Source organism: Glycine soja, chromosome 11 (assembly GCF_004193775.1).
Source record: "Glycine soja cultivar W05 chromosome 11, ASM419377v2, whole genome shotgun sequence".
NCBI classification, from domain to species: domain Eukaryota; kingdom Viridiplantae; phylum Streptophyta; class Magnoliopsida; order Fabales; family Fabaceae; genus Glycine; species Glycine soja.
Window position 1 is genome coordinate 9,567,956 of NC_041012.1, and position 20,214 is coordinate 9,588,169.

At 32.4% G+C, this 20,214-nt stretch overlaps 2 protein-coding genes across 2 annotated transcripts; both read left to right on the plus strand.

Annotated features, from left to right (window-relative positions):
- The first annotated feature begins 980 nt into the window (after window positions 1–980).
- On the plus strand, window positions 981–6,853 carry LOC114374484. The gene is made up of 7 exons (XM_028332127.1): window positions 981–1,469; window positions 2,617–2,716; window positions 3,771–3,830; window positions 4,423–4,531; window positions 4,693–4,775; window positions 5,652–5,713; window positions 6,433–6,853. The coding sequence occupies exons 1-7, from the start codon at window positions 1,294–1,296 to the stop codon at window positions 6,539–6,541; spliced, it is 699 nt and encodes a 232-aa protein (XP_028187928.1). The 5' UTR covers window positions 981–1,293; the 3' UTR covers window positions 6,542–6,853.
- Window positions 6,854–14,726: 7,873 nt separating this feature from the next.
- Window positions 14,727–18,347, plus strand: LOC114377067. Its single transcript, XM_028335452.1, has 5 exons — window positions 14,727–15,090; window positions 15,183–15,252; window positions 15,319–15,417; window positions 16,596–16,658; window positions 16,737–18,347. Exons 1-5 carry the CDS (start codon window positions 15,029–15,031, stop codon window positions 16,812–16,814), a joined length of 372 nt encoding a protein of 123 aa, XP_028191253.1. The 5' UTR covers window positions 14,727–15,028; the 3' UTR covers window positions 16,815–18,347.
- The last annotated feature ends 1,867 nt before the right edge of the window (window positions 18,348–20,214 follow it).

A 20,214-nucleotide genomic window follows, 5' to 3' on the forward strand; every position in this document is an offset into this window, starting at 1 on the left:
TTTTTTCAACGCAATAACCTTTTTCATGACCATCACCCTTCACCTTCATTTACCGTCGTCGAAGACGATCTCCATCTATCATAGCCGGAGATGATTTCCGACGACGTCGTTTTTTTCCTACTTTTCTTTTTTTTATCTCCTCTTCTTTTCTTCCGCTCTCCTTCTCCGACCACTGCGCGCAAATTTGAATGAGATCTAAAATGGGAAGCAAGCCTCAAACAATGATCCAAAGTAGCGAAGATTCAAACCAAAAACTAATCGTACCAAAAATACTTTCATCCACGAAAACCCCCAAATCTGAAACCTTTCATCGACAAGCCAACCCCAGATCTGCGACAACCATCAAGAAATGTAGAATTGCTGGTTCTAACTCATCTGTCTTCACCTATAAATTGAGTGCTTCTTCCCCTAAGCAAACATGGACGACGACACCTTCGCAGAAGTTCCAAGTGGTATGCTGGAGTATGATGTCAGCGACGATGGAAATCTCGTCAGCATGGTCGGGATTGATGAGGTCCTCAATCGGGGTTTGAGGTTGAATGAAAATTGTTCTAGTGTGTGTGAGCCTATGATAATTCACACATTTCTCAAAATATATATAGATTTAACGGACACTAATGTTAGACGTCGCCTTACAACCCGATGGTGTCATAGGAGTTTAGTTTCCTTGTTACTCTTCTGACTGATCAAAAAAATTGTCTTTTATAACAATGGTTGTTTTTTATTTGTACCACGATTTTGAATTTTTTTTTTTTTTTTTACTTTTTCGAGTTTTGAATATAATAAATCAAGTTTCATATTTAAACCAATAAAAAAATAGTCCAAGATCATGTTTCAAAATAAAAAAATTATTATTATTTTAAAATGTTCATTTCAACTCACTTTAAAAACATATAAATAAAATAAAACTTTTTTTAGAATATAAGAAAAAACCTGAATATAATCAAAAACATGCTAAAAATTATTATATTATCATTATTCTTTCTTTGTAATAACAGAAGAGAATCCTCGCTCTCTTCGCCATCTTCCTTACCTTTTTTTCTCATTTCCTCAGTCTAACGTGTCCATCATTATCAAACCACACTCACTCGCTCGCTCGCACACTCTTTCATTTTTGAATTATGTATCATTTTCAAATACGTTTTTAATGTTATGCGGTAATTGGCGGGAACCAAGTGTCAATTCAGATACCCTTTGTGTCGAATTGGCCAATTACGAAAGATTCGCGTTGAAAAGGATTCATTCAGTCTCGCAAAGAAGAATCTTTTGGAAAGAGAAAAGAATCAAAATTCAATGGCTAACCCTTCTGGGAATCACGAAGAAGAGCAGACAACCCATGTTGCGTCGTCGTTTAACGGGAATTTGGCACCCGACACTTCGCCCACCGCGCTCGCCATGAAGCACAACCCCGGCATAGCCCTCGATTGGACTCTCCAAGAACAAACTATTCTCGAAGAAGGACTCTCTCTGTATGCCTTGTTTCTTATTAATTGTTGCTCTTTTTTTTTTTTAATCGGCAAATATTAGTTTTGTTAACACATAGGATTGAACCTACGATATTTCCCCTCGTCACTTCTCTCTTAATCATCCAACCCACCTTATATCTCCTAAATTTTGCTTTTTTGTTTCAGCCTTTTGTTCAGTGTGGGAGTAAATGCATTTTTTTATTTATTATTATAGGCAAATGTTAGCAGAGGGATGGAACCCGCGACCTTTCCTCTCTCTCCTTCTCCCTTAACTATCCAACCCATCTTATATCTCCACATATTTTGTTGTTTTGGATAACTCGTGTGTCAAATATTTAGTTATCTCACTTACCTGTATGGTTTTTTTTTTATTTTTATATGGGGCAAGTTTTGTTAGCAGGTACCAATTGAACAGCAGGTACCAATTGAAACCGTGGAGAAAAACTATGGGTTAAACTTTAGTATGAGAGAGTTAAAGGAAACTTTGTGTGTTCAATTCCATCTAAATTTTCAGCTAGAATACACTTTTGATCTCTCATCTTGCTTGGTTTCAATTCGGTGTCGTATGTTTAGCAAATTTCATTTTGGTTCCTTAAAATCTACTACCTACTTGAACAAATTGATCTTTTCATCATTTTTTTGCATTATCATGGTTAAAATTTTGCAGATGTGTGTGACAAACACTCATATGATGTGGCATGTCTCACAGTTTGTCATGTGTCACCAAATTGATCAAATTAGTGTGGTGAACTGATGGAACAGAAAGGCCAACTTGGCCTAATAAAAACACTTTTAAGGGACTAAAGTGAAATTTGTTATACTTAGGGAATCAAATTGAAACCAAAAGTGTATTTTAGCCTATATTTTCTTGCATCGCTGTCATTCTTTTTTTTTTTACTATTGAGGTTATTTATTGGCCTTATATTCTTTTGGTTTGGTTATTGCAGTTCGAAATCAAATATTGTCAGTTCATGTATTTAATTTGATGCGTAAGCACACAATCTTAAATTGCATTCTGTGCCTATTTAGTGAATTCAGTGTTATGTTGTTTGCTTTTTAACACCTGTTCCTTGACTAGTAAAGTGTGTTTGATAAGTTCTATAGCTAGTAAATTTTTTTAAGGAAAAATCCATTTCTTTTTTACTTGTAGGTTTGCGTCTGAACCTAACCTCACACGCTATGCAAAGATAGCACAAAATCTAAATAACAAGACAGTCCGTGATGTAGCACTGAGGGTCAGGTGGATGAATGTAAGCTACATACCTGTTGTTATCTTAAGTCATTTATGTGATGGTGAATGCCTTATCCTGTTCTTCAGCTTAGATAGGATTCTTGGCAAAATTTCTTGTATAGAGAAGATACTTAGTACTATTTTTATTTGATCATCTATATCAAAACGCAACAGTTCATTAACAATAATCATCTTACCTTCCTGAAAGAAAAGGATACCTGATGAAGGTTCCACCATTAGAACGGTGCTGGACAGTTACATAGCTTTTGCCAGTGACGGATCCAGAAATTTTATGTTATGGGGGCAATATTCATACACTTAAATTTTGTGGGGGCAATACTCATATTATAAATTAGTTTTTAATATTATATTTTAAACTACGAAGAAAACATTAAAAGTTTGTGGGGGCAATTGCCCCTAATGTGCAACAAATAGATTCATCCCTGGCTTTTGCAACCCTCTCACTCTTAATGAAAAAGAAAACAAGATGCTTGCTATTATTACTTATGTACTATGAGATTGCTTTAGGCTTAGCTTCTGATAGGAATCGACTCAATAGTGAGAAACCTTTTAAGGTTTACACATGTAGGCCCAAGAGGGTAATAGAGTCCATTCAGAGTTAGTACTTTGTGAGTGGGAATTGAGTTAGTTAGAGGAGTGAGAAACAGAGAGTGGATTATGTTATAAGAGAAAGGGATCTGGTTGTAGGGGGTATGGAATATTTTGGAATGAAATTGGGAGTCTAGAGATTCATCTCTGACTTGGGGGAGCTTGCTCTCATTTTCTCTATCAGTGCCTTTCTGTTATTTTTCCTTCTTTTGCAGCACCAATTGATACAATACGTATCAGCTTGGTTAAAATGATGACAGTTGCTCAGAGGCAGAGCTGGTTTGTTATTGTTGGCTCATTAGAGCCATTTCTATAGTAACATACCTTTGCCTGCCCCTCTTCTTGCCCACTAATGTTAAGCAAACATTATTTACTTTCCTTTTGGGGGCATTGTTTGAACCCACATTTTATAAAGTGGCTGTTTTCCCTGAAAAATGACATGTCTGGTTTTCATTTTTCCACAGAAAAAAGAAAATTGCAAGAGAAGGAAGGATGATTTTCCAAGGAAAAGTAAAGACAAAAAGGTATTGCTTTCATTTATTTGATTTCGTTCATTAATGTATTAACCCAATGGGTGTTTTGTGTTTCACTATTGTGCATACCAATGTAGATATGCTTTTTAACATCTTTCACTGTCCTGTGCAAGCTAACACTATCTCTCTGTTTCTTTTTCACGGCATACTACTTTGAACTGATAATAAATCTAAAGGCAAATGGTGAGCCTTTATAATTAATGGCTGGCTCCTTTGCTATATTATTTTCTGTTATCAAACATCTACATTGAGTCATTGCCGGCACATTATGATATCATCTCTTTTTAATGTTGTCTGGTCCTTTTCTATTTAGGTGGAGAGATTATAACTGTGAATTTTGTTCTTTCTTCATGGAATTGCATCCTGCCGGTTATTTTTCTTTTTCTTTTGGAATAAACCAAGCATCATATATTTAAGTATAACCAGGGCAAAGCTAGCATGTCATTTCTCTCATTTTTGCTTGTTAAATAAGGAACGATCTAGCATGTTGGCTTAAAAGAATACCAAGAAAAAAATGTGAAAAGAGGAAGCAAATGCCAAGTGCATATATATGCATTTATGCAATACTAGATTTTTTTCCCAGGTTTCTGATCCTGCAGTGAGGTCATCTCACTTTACTGCTCAACCCAATGTTTCCCCATATGCTCTTGCTATGACAATGATGGACAACGATGATGGCATCTCTCACATAGGTTGGTTCCTTTCATAGCATTAAATATTTTGTTGTTTGCTTATACAATGTATCTCTTGTAAGCCCTTTGCTTTCCTCTGGATATATCATGTATTTTCATGTCCCTTTTGAATGTTGATGCATCATGCATCTGCTTTGAACTTTGCATTGTGCTTTTTGTAGCTATTGGAGGCCCCACAGGTGAGCTCTTAGAGCAAAATGCACAGGCCTTGAATATAATCTCTACCAATCTTGCTGCTCTTCAGGTGAGTTCATTCCATTTTTAACTGATTTAACCTGATGTGCGCAAAAATAATCTCTTGATCATAAAGGCTAAAACACAATTTCTGAATCAACCTTGTTAGTTATATGTGCATCAAGTAGTTTTTTTCCTCCAATTTTTCTCTTTTCCCATTTTCCATCAATGCCCTTTTATATCCATTTTTGTCAAGGTCAATAATAACATGCTTATTGAAGGGATTACATGATCTTCGTGTTGAGAAATTGTCTTCTTTTTTTTCTCTTCCCCTTTTTTTTAATATCTAGGTAGAGAACACTCATATGTTAGATTTTTCAAAAACCTTATTTGAGATTTTGGTTTGACCAGTGATTGTTAAAGACATGAACATAAAGTGTATTCTTGGGATCTTTTTAAATTTTATAAAGTATATGCATTCTTCAAGTATGTATATGAATAAATTCAATAATTGAAGCAATCTTTTTATGTCTATCTGAAGTCTCTTATTTAAGCAGAATTTGATTTATTGATCTTTGTGAATTAATGGAATAAAAGGGGAAGTTTAAGCATTCTATTTAACAGGCAATCATCCTCAGGGGCGGTGTATCAATTCTTATATATATACTCACTGAATTTTTTCCCCTTTATGCTTTTGTTGTTTGGTATTATGTGCAAATTTAGTCAACAACCTGGCATCATTGTATATTAAGATGCTGAAAAACTGAAGAAATGAGTAATATGACTACAACTGGGGTATTTTATAATGTCTCTGATATACGTAATATAGTTTAATTTTCTATAACTGGTTGTATTGTTCATATATCTATATTATATGCATTCTTAAGCCACTCATGGTGGCTGTAATGCTGCTGACCTTTAACTTTTTCTGTTATCTTGTTTCCAGTTTCAGGGTAATGTCAATCTTTTCAGCCAAACGAGAGACAACATCGTCAAAATTTTGAATGAGTAAGTAAGAAGCTTTTTTTGGTTGTTAAAAAATATTACTCTATTTACAAAAAGGTACGTTGGTCCAAGTGATCTATTTCCTTTTCTTTTTAGATTATTATGGGGTTTGTGAATGACTGCAAGTCCTTAATCAATATTCATTAGGAAAAGTGGAAAACTAAGGTGAAACACAACAGTTCATTAACTCTAGCGTGTGATCCAAAATTTCCGGCTTCTAACTGTCTTAAAACTCCTGGAGTTTTTTGCTTTCATGATTTCAGCAGAGTTGGATATTTTTCAAAAACAAACTTGTTTTCTGTTGTGAAATGTTATTACCTTAAACTAATAACTGACTTAAATTGAATCCTCTTGTTTCCCCATCTTGTGCGGTGGTGGTGTTTTATGTTTATTGAATTTGTTAAGAGTCTTGTAACAAATGCTATGATGTTAAGAAAAAGCAAGTATTTATGAAAAACACGACATATAAACATTTGGAACTTGAAAAGTTTTTTTTTTTTTGCTTAATACTTTCTATTTTTATATACTTAACTGTCCAAAGGAGCACTCTTTACCAAGGAGGTCTAGCTCAGTTGGTTAAACAAGGTGTGTGAGTGTTGTAAACCTTCTGGTACTATCTTTGATTTTTACGGATAAAAAAAAAAACACCCCTTCGCATTTGTCTTTGTTATTTTTTTTATATTTTTGTAATTTGACTGTTTCTCTTTTTATTTTTTTGGCAGCATGAATGACATGCAAGAGGCAATGAAGCAAATGCCACCTCTTCCTTTTAAGATCAATGAAACAATATTCAACTCCATACTTTCCAAAACAAATCAACATATGCAATAACGATGCTTGCTCATTCATTATGATACCTGGGCTTGCTTCTTCCATATTTATGCTTGCATTCAAATTGACCCAGCATTAAAGAACAAAGAATGGAATAAGTTGACCACCACCCAGCTGAATTAGCCTTCATTTTTTGTAACTTTCTGGTTTCCCTGCTCTTGCTCGCTTATTAAGTTTTTAACTTAATTGGAGTATAGGAACTAGTTGTTATTATTTTGGGGACTGATAAAAATAACTAGAACTTAGTTATTTGTAAATTTTATTCTCCATATTATATAAATGGTAGATATTGTTTCCTTGTTTCTCTGCTCACCACTTTATCTGTATTTGGATTTTTTGGGGTCTTCTCGTGGTTCTCTTGCAGTGAATCTCTTATGCATATTGACGGTATAAATAAATGAGTTTTTCCGTTGAATATTTTTTTTTGAAGGATTTTCCATTGAATAAGTTGACCACCACCCAGTTTTTCCATTATAATTAAGTATACTTTTTATTTGTTGAAAGATCCCAAAATATATTGTTAAAAAGTTCTGTGTGGTATTTAATTTAATTGAATTATACTGAGAGTGAGCGTGTACAATTTTTTTATATTATAAAATTCAATTATGTATTGTCACATTTATGAAAATTAATATTTTCTATAATAATTATTTTAAAAGTGGTTGAGAATGAAAACATCTTTGTGCTGACGTAATGTTAAAATTAAACTTGTTTTTACCCTGGGTAGTGGGTACGTAAATTGGGAATGTGCCTTCACATATTAAATTTTCACTCGAACTCGTCATGTGAAAATTGTTATCTCTCTTCGCAAATATTCCCAACTATTAATAATGCCTCACTTTTTAATGTTTATAAAGAAAGAGAGAGCCTAATAACATGTTTTAAAACAGTTATTTTTCATAAGTTTCTCATGAGACTGACAAAAATAAATGATTTTTTTAAATAAGGTAGATTAAATATACTTTAAAACTATCATATTGTGATATAGTTGGTAAATAATCTATGTCCCACATGTGATATATAAGAGGTTCAATCTCCATGTCCGTGTGTATGGTTTTTTTAGAGAAGTTAGTCTCTTAATTTGGAAGGATTAGATCCTGAATCCTCTCCCTAGGTTAAGAAAAAACAATCTAAAAAGTATCTACCAAAATCATGTGCATTTGAGATTATTCCTTTAAAATAGATGACATATATTTACAATTCTTTGTCGTGTGAGGAGTGGATTAGCATTAAAACTTTAAAAGTCGAACCATCCTTCGTAGGTGAAACTTGAAAGTAATTAAGAGTGTTGAACACGATTTTTTTTCTTAAGTAAATTTGAACAAATTGTTATTATTAGACTTAAGGAAAATCCTTTATCCGGGCTTTATAATTTGGTAAACAAATTAATGGTCTTGAGCAATAACACCATGCATTTCAAGCAAACTGATAATAGATTTTCTGCTCTCAATTGATCATTAGTTAGTTTTCTTATTTGGCCTAGTTACTTCAAATATGCAAATATATATATATGCCATTGTGGTTTTCAATATATATGGTTCTTTTCCGCTTTTAGAGGATGGCAAAAATCTAATGTAGTTACAATATATATGGTTCCCATGTGTTTTCTGTTAAAAGAATTAAAACTTGAGAAGTTGATGACTTATATAGGAAGTTATATGTCAATCTTCACATATATATATGCAGATGAAAGGATTTTGGGTATCCCAAGGTTGATAAATTAGTCCTTAAGAGTAGCTTTTTTGAGGTCCTAACTCCTAAGAGAGTTTTCCAGATCCTTTTTCATCTATTAGTTTATCAGGTAAAGTCATTCTAAATATGTATTTCAGTACTACTATAATTACAGGATTTTTCGTTGTAAGTTTGTGACCAACTATTTTTTTGTTAAAGACAATTTTTAAAATGGTCTCAATCATTACATGTACCATGCAAAATTTCTAGCAAATTTGCAATGCAATACACATGAAGCATATATGTTGTCAAACCACCAACGATTTTAGTTCATATATATCTAAATACAAAATGCATTAAATTATATTAATTAGCTTCTAATCATCAACCATGCAGCAAACATTTGTTAAACATGATATCTTTGTTGTTTGGCTTTGCAGGTTAAAGATGGTCATCCCCAAAGGCACCACCCGTGGCCTAGCATCTATTATTGTGATTAATTATAGCATTAATTCTCCCCCAAACTGTGGCACAAGCAGTGTACCCCAATGGTTCCGTTGCAAGTAATATATATAAAGTGCTTTTGTTAGAAGATTATTATTATTATTATTATTAAATGCAGTTGTTCTGCAATGGTCAAAATTAAGATTACAAAACCATGAACAATGCACAAGAATGGTTGTATATGAACAGACAATACATGTTATGATTGGTGAATTTAGGTTCAAATCTTCATCAGAAGAGATGCACACATTTAGCATCTGACCTGTCTATAACAAGATTGCATTCGAAAGATGATGCTTAAAGGAAACCAAAATAAAAAATAGAGAGAAGTAATTGCTTTATAATAAATACATTTACTTACCAAAAAGCAGTTTTGGTACTGATCAACATTTTTCACTAAATAAAATGTAGAGGATGCATTGCTGATTGTTGTACAATTTTGCATTTGAAGGTTGATAAGTTTTCTTTTCGTTTCTTTTTTAACAAAATAGTGTATGTCATGTTTAATTTTATCAAAATAGTGTAACTTTTGAATTATTTACTAAGTTAGATCAAATTGTATTTAGAAAATACGATGTATATACAAATAAGTCATATCTGATGAGTATGACTAAATTATAAGTTTTATGCAATCGTATTTCACAAATAAGACTTCATAATATTTTAATAATAAAGAACAAAGACCTTCATATCAAATAAGACTTTCATATTTTTATTACATAACTAAGTCTCACCAAATGCAACTTACTTTGACTTGGTAAATAATTTAAAACTTACAACAGAATTGGTAAAATTGAACTCAAATTGTACTAGTTTGCTTAAAAAAAAGGCATCATAAGTTATCCAATATGTGTTCAATATGTGTTCAACTTTCCAGTGTATTCTAGCTTTTAAATGATCTGACAATATTAGCACATTATTTGAAACAGATAATGCGTCAAAACCCATTAAGCCGGACAATACTATTAGAGTAGATCCATTAGATAATTTTTAAAAAATACAGAGGAGGATTTGATATCGCCAATAAGCATTATTGAAGTGTAAGTCTTTCTACCTCCTCATTCTTGTCTAAGTCTAAATTCCTAACATCCATCATATTTATTAATTTATTGACAAATGCACCAAATTGTCACATTTAGTGAAATTACTTAAAAGTTTGAATATCAAATCCATAAAGATTTTATTGGTACTTGAGTTTATGTATATTTCAATTTTTAAGGAATTGTAGATGTAAAATTTAAAGAAAATAAGGGATAAGAAAGATAAGAAGTTTAAAATAGAAGATAAAGAGAGATAAGAGATAAGATAAGAGATTTTAAGGTAAAAAATAAGAAAAATAAAAGATAAAGATGATGATAATACGACCGTTTGAATGCTTAAAGATGAATTCACAATGCAAATATTGTGATGCTGATAATTTTTTTCTAATATAATATTACTTCAGTTTCTATCCACATCTAGTATGATACTCTATCTTTGATTTTCTGCATGAAGAACCCAATTTATCTTTTTTTATCTTCCAAATTTCTTTGCAAAGATAGAAACAGTGAATTACATTAAGATTAAATATGCATACAATAGGCTAAACAAATATCACTCTATTCCTAGCAATGATTTCATTTAATTTAGATGTCATTTTCTAGTTCTTAGAAATGGTCTCCCGGGTTCTCAACAATGGGATTTAGCCTCTCATTGTCTTGAGAAATTTTACATTTGAGAGGCTGATGTGAATGGAAAAAAGGATGGGATGGATAAAAGAAGAGAATGGAAGAATGACTAAAGAATGAGAGTTTCCCTATGAGAGATGGATGTATTCAATAAAGAACTCTCAGACTCGGTGTGTTTTTGTACTCCTTTTATAGGCTTAAGATAACTTAAAATCCATGCGACCTCGCACTGAGCGTGCACTCTTGGGCTTAACAGGAATGGTGGTGTGATCACATGTTGAGTGCGGCGGGCTTAACATTCGTGTTAAGCGCGCCTTTGGGCTTTCTCGTAGGCTTTCTTTGCGCTAAGCGTGAGCTGACCGCAAGGCGAAAGACGCGCTTGTGCACTAAGCAAACTGTCTCAATCTTTAACTTTTTTTCAAGGTTTTTTCTTCAAATTTTTGTATCAATTTTTCTCTAAAGCACTCGAAATTTTCTTCTTTTGAATCTTGCTGGTAAAAAATTACAATGATATTAAATTTCTCATTATTTTATTAGAAACAACAATTAAGTAAAGGAATTATAATCATTTTTAGCCAAAATTAATTATCGATTAAATTAAAATTTCAATATTTTTTTTAACTTGTCTTTAAATTTGTAGTCAGTTTTCTTCACAGGAGTATATGGATATGCAATTGGGGTGCTTTGGCTTTTGTGTGGAATGGTGTGTGGATTCTTTTTGTTAACAATCAATTTTTGTTGCCAAAGTGATGGAGGAAGAAGGACCAAGAAAATTCTTCCTTGTAATTATAAGAGTTGTGATTTTTCGCCAATTCTCTGGCTATATCATTCATGATATTAATTATGTAAGTCTTGAAACCTTTTGGGTTCTCTATATGGTTGCAACATGTGCGTGGTTGATGTACATATAATAAATTGGTTTTTAATGATATAACAAATCTTTAGTAAAATATTTTTATGCAGATATCCAATAAATCCAATAAAATTTGACCACTTTAACTCATCCTATTCTTTAATATGAGGTGGCAATAACGTAAAAAGTAAATAGTATGCATTGATAGAATAAAGAACATTTACACCGTTAGTCAATTATAAATTCATACACTAATTATTAGTGCATAAAAATTCTTACACTGATTATATTAATGGAAAGGAAAATTATCTTTATTACATCTTAGATAATAGAGAATCATTATGAAATGGTATTTGATCTAAAATTCTGTTGCTTTTCCACAAATTAATGATGCATATATAGTTATTGTTTTTATAGGGTTGCTAGTGTGTTAGTTTATGTTGGGAGTTCAAAATTTCATTCACAAGCAAGGACTTCAGTTAATGTTATAATCAAGATAGCAGATGATGCATCAGAAATCATACACAATGTAACAAGAGCATTAGAAGACTTAGTGGAATCCGGTATTAGTGCTGAGGTTTCTGAAAATCTTAACTCCTCGGCTAAGAAAATGGATAATGTTAATAATAATATCGTAAAAAAAAACTAGGAAAAATAAGCGCACTGTTAACAGGGCTTTCAAAATAGTGTAAGAATTTTCGGTCTCTCATTTTCATTTTACAAAAAATGTAAATGAATGTGTAGCTACATGGAAATGATTGAATTTTTTTTAACTTCAGGTTTATAATAACCATTTTGATTATAAGCCTTAATTTAGTTGCAGTACCAATTTTGTCGTATGTCGTCTAACTGGTCAATGATAATGGTGGATAACATCTAAGGACTATGATTTCTACATTCACATCCGTGACAATTTCAAATCTGTGTATCCTGTTTAGATTTTATGTCAATGATTGAAGGAAATGTGCTACATGAAATAGGTATTATTCTCATAATATGTTGGAATTTTCTGTTGAACAGTTTTTGGAGTACACATGTTTTGGAGGGCATTTTACATGTAGGTAAACTAAATTGCATTTGCTTGGAACTAAGATTTTCATCCATGATTTTTTGTTTTCTTCTCTCTTTTCTTAGGTTTGTTATACTGTGCTGGTTGATGACAGTGATATGCTAGCTAATCTTTGATTGTATTTCTTCTTGGAAAAGTAAAACCAAGTTCTGGCTAATTTACTGATTGTTATATTTATTCTCAAGAATTATCAATATTCTCCTGCTAAAATGTCTAGTAGGAGTGAAGTTGGTGTTTAATTACTAAAAAACATATGTATTTCTTCATGTAGAATGATTTTTTACGACTTCAAAGAAAATCCCTATAATAAAAGCCTAATATTTATTTTTGTTGAAATTTTAGGAAATCCTTATAAAATATTAATAATCATGAAGAACACATGTTAGATTATCAGGAAGAGTTTTAGGAATACCTGAACCTATAATGATTGATCAAACAAATGCAGCGAAACTAAAATTCTTATGATGTATTACGAAATGTCTATGTGTTTTTCTTAATAATTGATCTATGTGATTTATCAGGAAGAACACATATGATTCCTGATAAATCACATGTGTTCTTCAAACTATCCTTATGATTGATCCTAAGAGTTTTAAGGGATCCTAATAATTGATCTATGTGTTTTTCTTAGGATGTGTTACGAAATGATGTAAAAACAACGAATAACCGAATATTTAATTGTCTAACGGATTTACTTAATTTAATTACATAAAATAAAATTTACTAATAATAAATAGTTAACATAATTGTCTTATAATATTAGTTCACATTAATTATTAAAATAAAAAATTCTAACAATCATCCCTTGGGATGAGTTGCGCTCAGCAAAATCAATTCTCCATGAAGTTAGTGCAGGGATCTCCATCTTCGTCAATGAGGTAGCCTTTGCATAGACTCAAACACTCTTTAACATACTCCTTCTACGCATATTTTATTATCGTTAGAATTTATTGAAAACTATAAAATTAGAAGCCCCACAAAAATTTAATGATTTCTAACAATTTTCAGCTAAACGTAAAGAATGTATATATCAAAAGATAAATTTATTAGGTGATCATGGACTACCATGATCCTGCTAATCTTTGCATGACATATAAGTGATATTATTGGCAGAAAAGCATACAATGTTATTAACTTATTATTCTTTTGTTAATTATCTTTAGGTGAATTCAAACTTGGGGTCTTTGTTTCCAAATCATGTTTATCTGTGCAACCCTTCATATCAGCCTGAGTTTTGCCCACTAAATAGTATTCAAATAGGGGATATCCCCATGGTATGCCACAAATAGGGTTACTACTATTACTAACTCTTCCATAATCTTGCTTTACCGTTATTATACTGGTGTAGTCTATGTTTACTATTACTAACACTATGACTTGCCTAATCTTGCTTTATAGGTATTGAAGCCATATACCTGTTTTGATGATAGTGATGAAAAATGTGGCAGTGATGATCTCATGAATGGAGGTGAATATAAGGTAGTTGAGGCTTACTCAAGTTCCATATACCTGTTATGATGATAGTGATGGAAAACTTGATAGGATGTCATTTGGTAAAAGATGCATTCTCTCAAGTCCTTCTCAAACATTGCAAGCCTTTAAAGAAATTTGCTCGAATGGCACGGGATGAAATGGTGTTTCTTGCAGTGATGATGGTGTTTTATGTTGTGTTATGGACAATAAAGTCTTGTCAAGACCATAGTAGTTATCATCCTTCAGATGATTCTGTATAACCCCATTTTGTAATAGGAAAATAAGAATCAGGAGCAGCTTAAGAGATTGACCACAACTAATCAAAATCATTGAATCATAATCTATTCGGTTTCCTTCATTTTTATTGAATTCACTAAAATTCCCTATTATATCAAATTTAGCCAATAATAATATTCACTCATTAAGCCAACAATAAAACATAAATCATTCTACATGGACAAAATCTATTGACAAGTTTAAAGCAATTGGAATTAAAACATTGTAACTACTTAACCCTTAGACTCTTGATTTGTATTGAGATTTGAGACTATATAAAAAATTAAATTAAATCTACCACTAAGTTTCATCAATTTTACAAGGAAAAACACGTCGGAAAATCACATTTTTGCTTGAGATTACTAACATAATAACATTACCCCATCACATTCGGTTCTTGATTTTTTTTCCCAACTCCAATCAAATTGATCATCTAATGAATTGATCTTGTAAAAAAAAAATAGTGATTTTTTAATTTTAAAATTTAGATGTTTTAGATTTTTATTATTTAGACCTATCCTCTATTTTGTTTCCTTTTTCTTTTCCCTTCATTTTGAGTATTTTTCCTTCTTATTAAATGTCTTTGACCTTTTTTCAGAGGATAAATGTCTTTGACCTAAAAAACAGGCAAAAAAAAAAAACTTGAAAATAATAATTTATTTTTAATTTAATTCAATAACTCAAGTTAGACCGGTTTCTCTCTGGTTAACCGAAAACCGCCATGCGCGTCTCGTCCCTTGCTGCCGCCCTGTTCTTCCCTCGTCGTTTCCACCACCGCGTAACTTTTGCTGTTTATACATAAACAAGCCTTGATTCGTTCGTCCTTAATCAAATTGCTCAAATTTTCACATGCATTGATCGTATAATGTGTGCTGATTTCTCAAATTCCTAACCTAACCCTAGTTTCCACGATTGCGTTTACTCTCTTCCCATGAACCTTATTTTTCTTTTCCCTCTGAACAGTTAGTTCTCAAATGCCTCGTTACAAGGACGAGTCCCCTGCAGTTCGGGTCTACACTGTATGTGATGAATCCAGGTCCTGTTTGAATACTCTTTTTATTCTTTCGTCACTTCAATTTATTTTCATAGTCAAAAAAAATATTGAGTTGTTTTGTTTGGAGGGTGCAGATATTTGATTGTGAGGAACGTTCCAGAATTCTACATCCCTACAGTGGGAAAAGAGAAACAATTACATATGTTGCCTTAGCTTCAACTGGAAGCTTGGAACAGCACAACACAGACAAAATAAACTACCTTGCATTAGAATCTAAATGTTGTGTGCAATTGTTCTTTAGATGTAATCAGAGGCTTAGAGCTTGAGGCTGTGGTCTCTTTAGATCTTCTAGCTGATGTCATGGGGAAGGTATACATTGATAAAAATGTCATTACAACAATTATTTATATAACAAGCATTTGTGTATCCTACATAGTATGCATAACTTTAAAATGTAACCACTGTGTCAGCCTTTAACTTACGGTTCAATCGTGCTAAAATCTCCCTTCTTCTACCCTCTAACTTATCCATTGTGTCTTACAGGCTCTCGAATTGGGGAGCATATGAAACCTGCAGTTTATTCCCAAAGAAAACAAAATCGTCCAATTTTCTTTTTGCAAACCTGAAAATTATAGACAGCAGATACTCCCTCCAGTCAACCTTCTCAAACATAACATAAAGAAAATGCTAGTTACATACTCTATAACACCTTTTCAAAACTATCATTATAGGTCAAAATTCCACATTGATTCCACTAATTAAAAATGAGCCCCAGTTATTTAGAATGGTCCCCTTGAATTTTAAGTAATTTCCGGAAGAGTGTCACTATTGTTCCTCCTTAAATTTATAACATAACCACTTCATTTGCCAACAAAGAACACAATGAAACCTGGCATTGTTGACAAGGCGGAATTTGATCCAAAATACTTCAGTGTATTTCTCACAGTCCTCTGCATCCATTGGCTTACACCTGCACAGAAGAAAAAAAAAACATGATAGATAGAATCAAACAAGAAAAGAAAAAGAAAAAAAAAACAAATACACACAATTTGGCAATTTGCCAAGTGAAAATAAATTGTTGTGATGAAAGAATAAAAAGAGGTTGTTGCTTCTTTGTTATATGCATATTAAAATTTTTACTCTGGTAGTCTTACTCTCTCCCCTTTGAATTGAAGGAAAATTTCTGGGTGGGGGAATGAATAAAATTCTTCTTTGCAATTAATGTTTCTAGAATATTTGTAAGGACATTCTGAAATTATTGAGTTTCTCATCTTTATTTACTTTGCCTCTGAGAACCGATCGGAAGACACCTTTATGCAGTTGTATTTTTAAATGTTCAGCTCTCTTAATATTTCTGATGAAAATCATTTTATAGTTATTAATCTTGTTGCAATCTGTTAGGGCCTTGATTGGTACATCTGATATTATAGTTTCCCAAGTAATTAGAATTGATTAATTAATTTGCTCAAACTAGGATGTTATATGCAAAGGAAAAAAGAATACTTGATTTTCATATATTACCTCATACTAGCATGTTCTATAACCAGGATTATTTTGCTTCACATTCCATGAATCAAACAGTGAGTCTTGTGCGGGATAAGCTAGATAAGGTAATGTCTCCTACTGCTGCATAATATGTTTTAGAATCATTTATTGTGTAGAGGTTGAAACAATCTCTTCTCATCTAGATTCAATCAAGTGGTGAGAATATTCAAGCTGGATCTGCATCAAAGAAACAACGAGTTGATAATAGGAGGAGAGTTTAATCTGTAAATTAATTCTCTGTTCTTTTGTTCTCACCCGTGCTACCATGTTTTATATGATTTTGGGTGTGTTAAAGCTCAACCCCCAAGCCTGTAATGAAAATTTTGGCAGGTGGAATTTGAATTGAGTCTCATCCAATTATATTGTGGGTCATATACTCTGTACCAAGATAGTTTTTTTCTTTTTTTGTATAATGTTACTAACTGATAGCACATCAGCAATCCGTCCAGGTAACAGTGCTAGAACACTTTCTAATTCCCAGTCACCATGCAATTTGTTTGCTAGCTTTTTGTTAACCAAGCCACACCTTATAGGAAACCTTATATTGAAATTACATGTTTATTATTTCAAATTTGAATTATATGGCAAATAGGGTTTCCATTTGGATTGGTGCTAGTTATTTCGTGCATAAACGATGCAATTATTCCGCAGCCACAGCTTAATTGGTGATGATCATGTGAATTGGGTGGGTGCTACACCAAACATTTTAATTGTATATGTACCACAAACTTTGTACTTCGACGCTTCGGCCTTTGTTAGGAACAAAGCACGGGACGCGAACAACCTAGCTCGAGGGCTAGGAACCTCCATAGAAGAAGAGGGAGAGAGAGCCAGAGAGAGAACTAAGGGAAGAATCTTTTTGATATATTTCCAGCATAACATTGCAGAAACGCTTTTTACACTATATAAAGGCTGCTAAGGAACAAGTTCCCGACATCAATAACAAGAAAATACACAAATTCAGGGAATATCCTAACAGAATGATATTCCCTTATTCACCACTACAAAGGCACTACCAGAAAGATACGAATCCTACTACGCGCTTCATGTACGTGCGATGCATGTAGCATGTGTCATAGCTAGCCACGTGTTGTTGCCTCCCTTTTGGGTCTTATGCTTTTTCTTCTTGCAAACCCCTTATTTCATGCAGTCCCATATTACTATCCCTATCATTCTTCCACTTACACCCATTTGTACTCTGTTTGACCCACCAACAAAAATTCACTGTTGTGTTAAGATTTGTTGCATGGTGACCTAGCCTTCTATGCTAGACATATATATCCATGCTTGGTTAGAACTTAGAAAAAGTATACATATTGCATGGCAATTTTCTGAACGTGAAGATCATAGCTTTATTTTAGAAATTAGAATGGAGTATGTTCCTAGCATTAATTGTTGGGCAAATTACACTCACATTTTCTAAAATTTAATGATATTAATCGTCGGCCATCGTAGAGTGCTCTGCGTATCTGATTCATCGCTGGCAGTTTCATTAGTTTCATAGCTTTGATCAAAGAACATACTGCTAGAACTTGAGAGATAAATGTTGCTCATTCTCAGAGAGAGAGGGAGGGAAACTACTGTGCTGATTATTATCTAGCCAAGGTGGGGGCAAACTCTGGAGTTCATTTTCAGAGAGTTGAAACTATACCATCGTAGTTACTGGGCATGTTAGATGCTGGTGCTCGGAGACTTAGCTTGATATTGTAATTTTTGTCTTGTTATAGTCAGTTACAAAAAAATAAAATATCGGATACCCTTTCCTTAGATCTTTCAAAGATCTCCCACAATTTATATACTACTAACAATGTAACACCATTTACCCTTATAGGTTAGCATGCAATTTAGTTAAATGTCATAAGATATTAATTTATTTTCTCTTAATTGATTGTGATGTTAAACCCCAGCTACAAATGATCAACCCATGGATCCAAGACGTCCTAATAAATCATCATCACGATAACAAGTACCATGAACATGTCACTTGCATATTACCATTGTCTTTCACTTTTTTCCTGAATGCAGAGTATTTATGTTCTCCCTATCTTTATCGTTGGCCTTTCTATCTACCTCTCGGTTACACGTCCAATAAAACAAACGAGGCTTCTTCGTAAGCTCCCCAACTGGTCATGTATGGTGGTTGAGTTCCCTTTTCATTTGCTGTGTACCTTACAGAGAGTATACGTGTCTTTCTCTCTCCTACTAAAAATTTCCAGTAAATGGAAAGGATCTTTATTCGTACCTTTCCTGGTTGTAAAAGTGTCAAGAACCAAATTGTTTTGCATTTCAAAACTACCTTTCCTCAAAGGACAAAAAATCTCCTTCCATCCATCCATCATGCATAGGAATATTTTTTTGATATCAGAATATTGGTAAGAAGTTACTTTTGTTAAAAATAATAATAAATCTTTATTGGAAATTTTAAACGCATACAAGATAAATATTTTTTTTGATACAGTTTATTTTATACTCAACAACTAGAATTAACAAAATGCACGAAAATATAATATGTACTTTACAAAATGTCAACCGGAGTCTGGTGAATTGATATAGGAAATTGTGCCACACTCTAAATCACTCCATTCACGCCTATAACTTGCATTCAACGTTACCAATATTGTTCATACTACCACTAGGGATCAAACAAAACAATCTACATTAAATAGAAACCAAACACGCTATGATAGAAGATCTATGACTGAGTGACTTGATTGGCTTTCCGCCAAATGTGAATACTTTTCACCATGATAATGAAGGGATTTACTTTTTCTACAGTCCCTTTCCATACTGTCCTTGTGCCGTCTCATCAAAATAACAGTATATAACAATTGTGTTAATATTTAATAGTGACATTTAATTTTAAAAATTATGAAAATTATATGATTTTAAAGGGACAGTACGGGAACAACAGAGAAACCAAATTGATAATGAAGGGTGGCACGGGAAACATTTCTTCAAAATGAGATTGTTGGACACTTGAATTCAATTTTTATTCTTGTGTAAAATATGTATTCTTTATTACAAAGTGCGACACTCTTCCTAGATTATAATGAAAAATTGGATTCTTGGTATAGGGATGGCCATAGGATTAAATTTATAAAAGGTTTTTCATCTTCTACACATAAGAAATCACTACTTAAGTATTTCTTTAATCTTTGTGAAAAGAAAAGAGAAATAATACTAAAATGAAACACATTATTTATTTTTTAATTTGTATGCAAACAAAAATATTCGATTCATTAAAGTGTTAAACTCCCACGCCAACTTTTAAAAATGATGAATAACCGTCAAAGTTCTCTACGTTTCTTTCAATTTGAGCAGTCTTAGGAGTCCGTATTAAATTTTTATTTCTAGATACGATTATATTTATCAATTTTATGTTAAAACTTATCATATTATTTAAAGAATATTAGAAAAATAATAAAATTAAAATAAAAAATATTTTCATTTTAAAAATAACTAATAAAATGAAAATGCTTTCCCCTTAAAACATAAATTGAAAATAGAAAGGGACTGGACTATAAAAAACTCTCATTTGATTTTTAGTTGAGTCTCGTTACAAATTAAGTTTTACCTCAAGTTTAGCTTAGAATTCGAATTCAAATTAAAGTAAAACAAAAA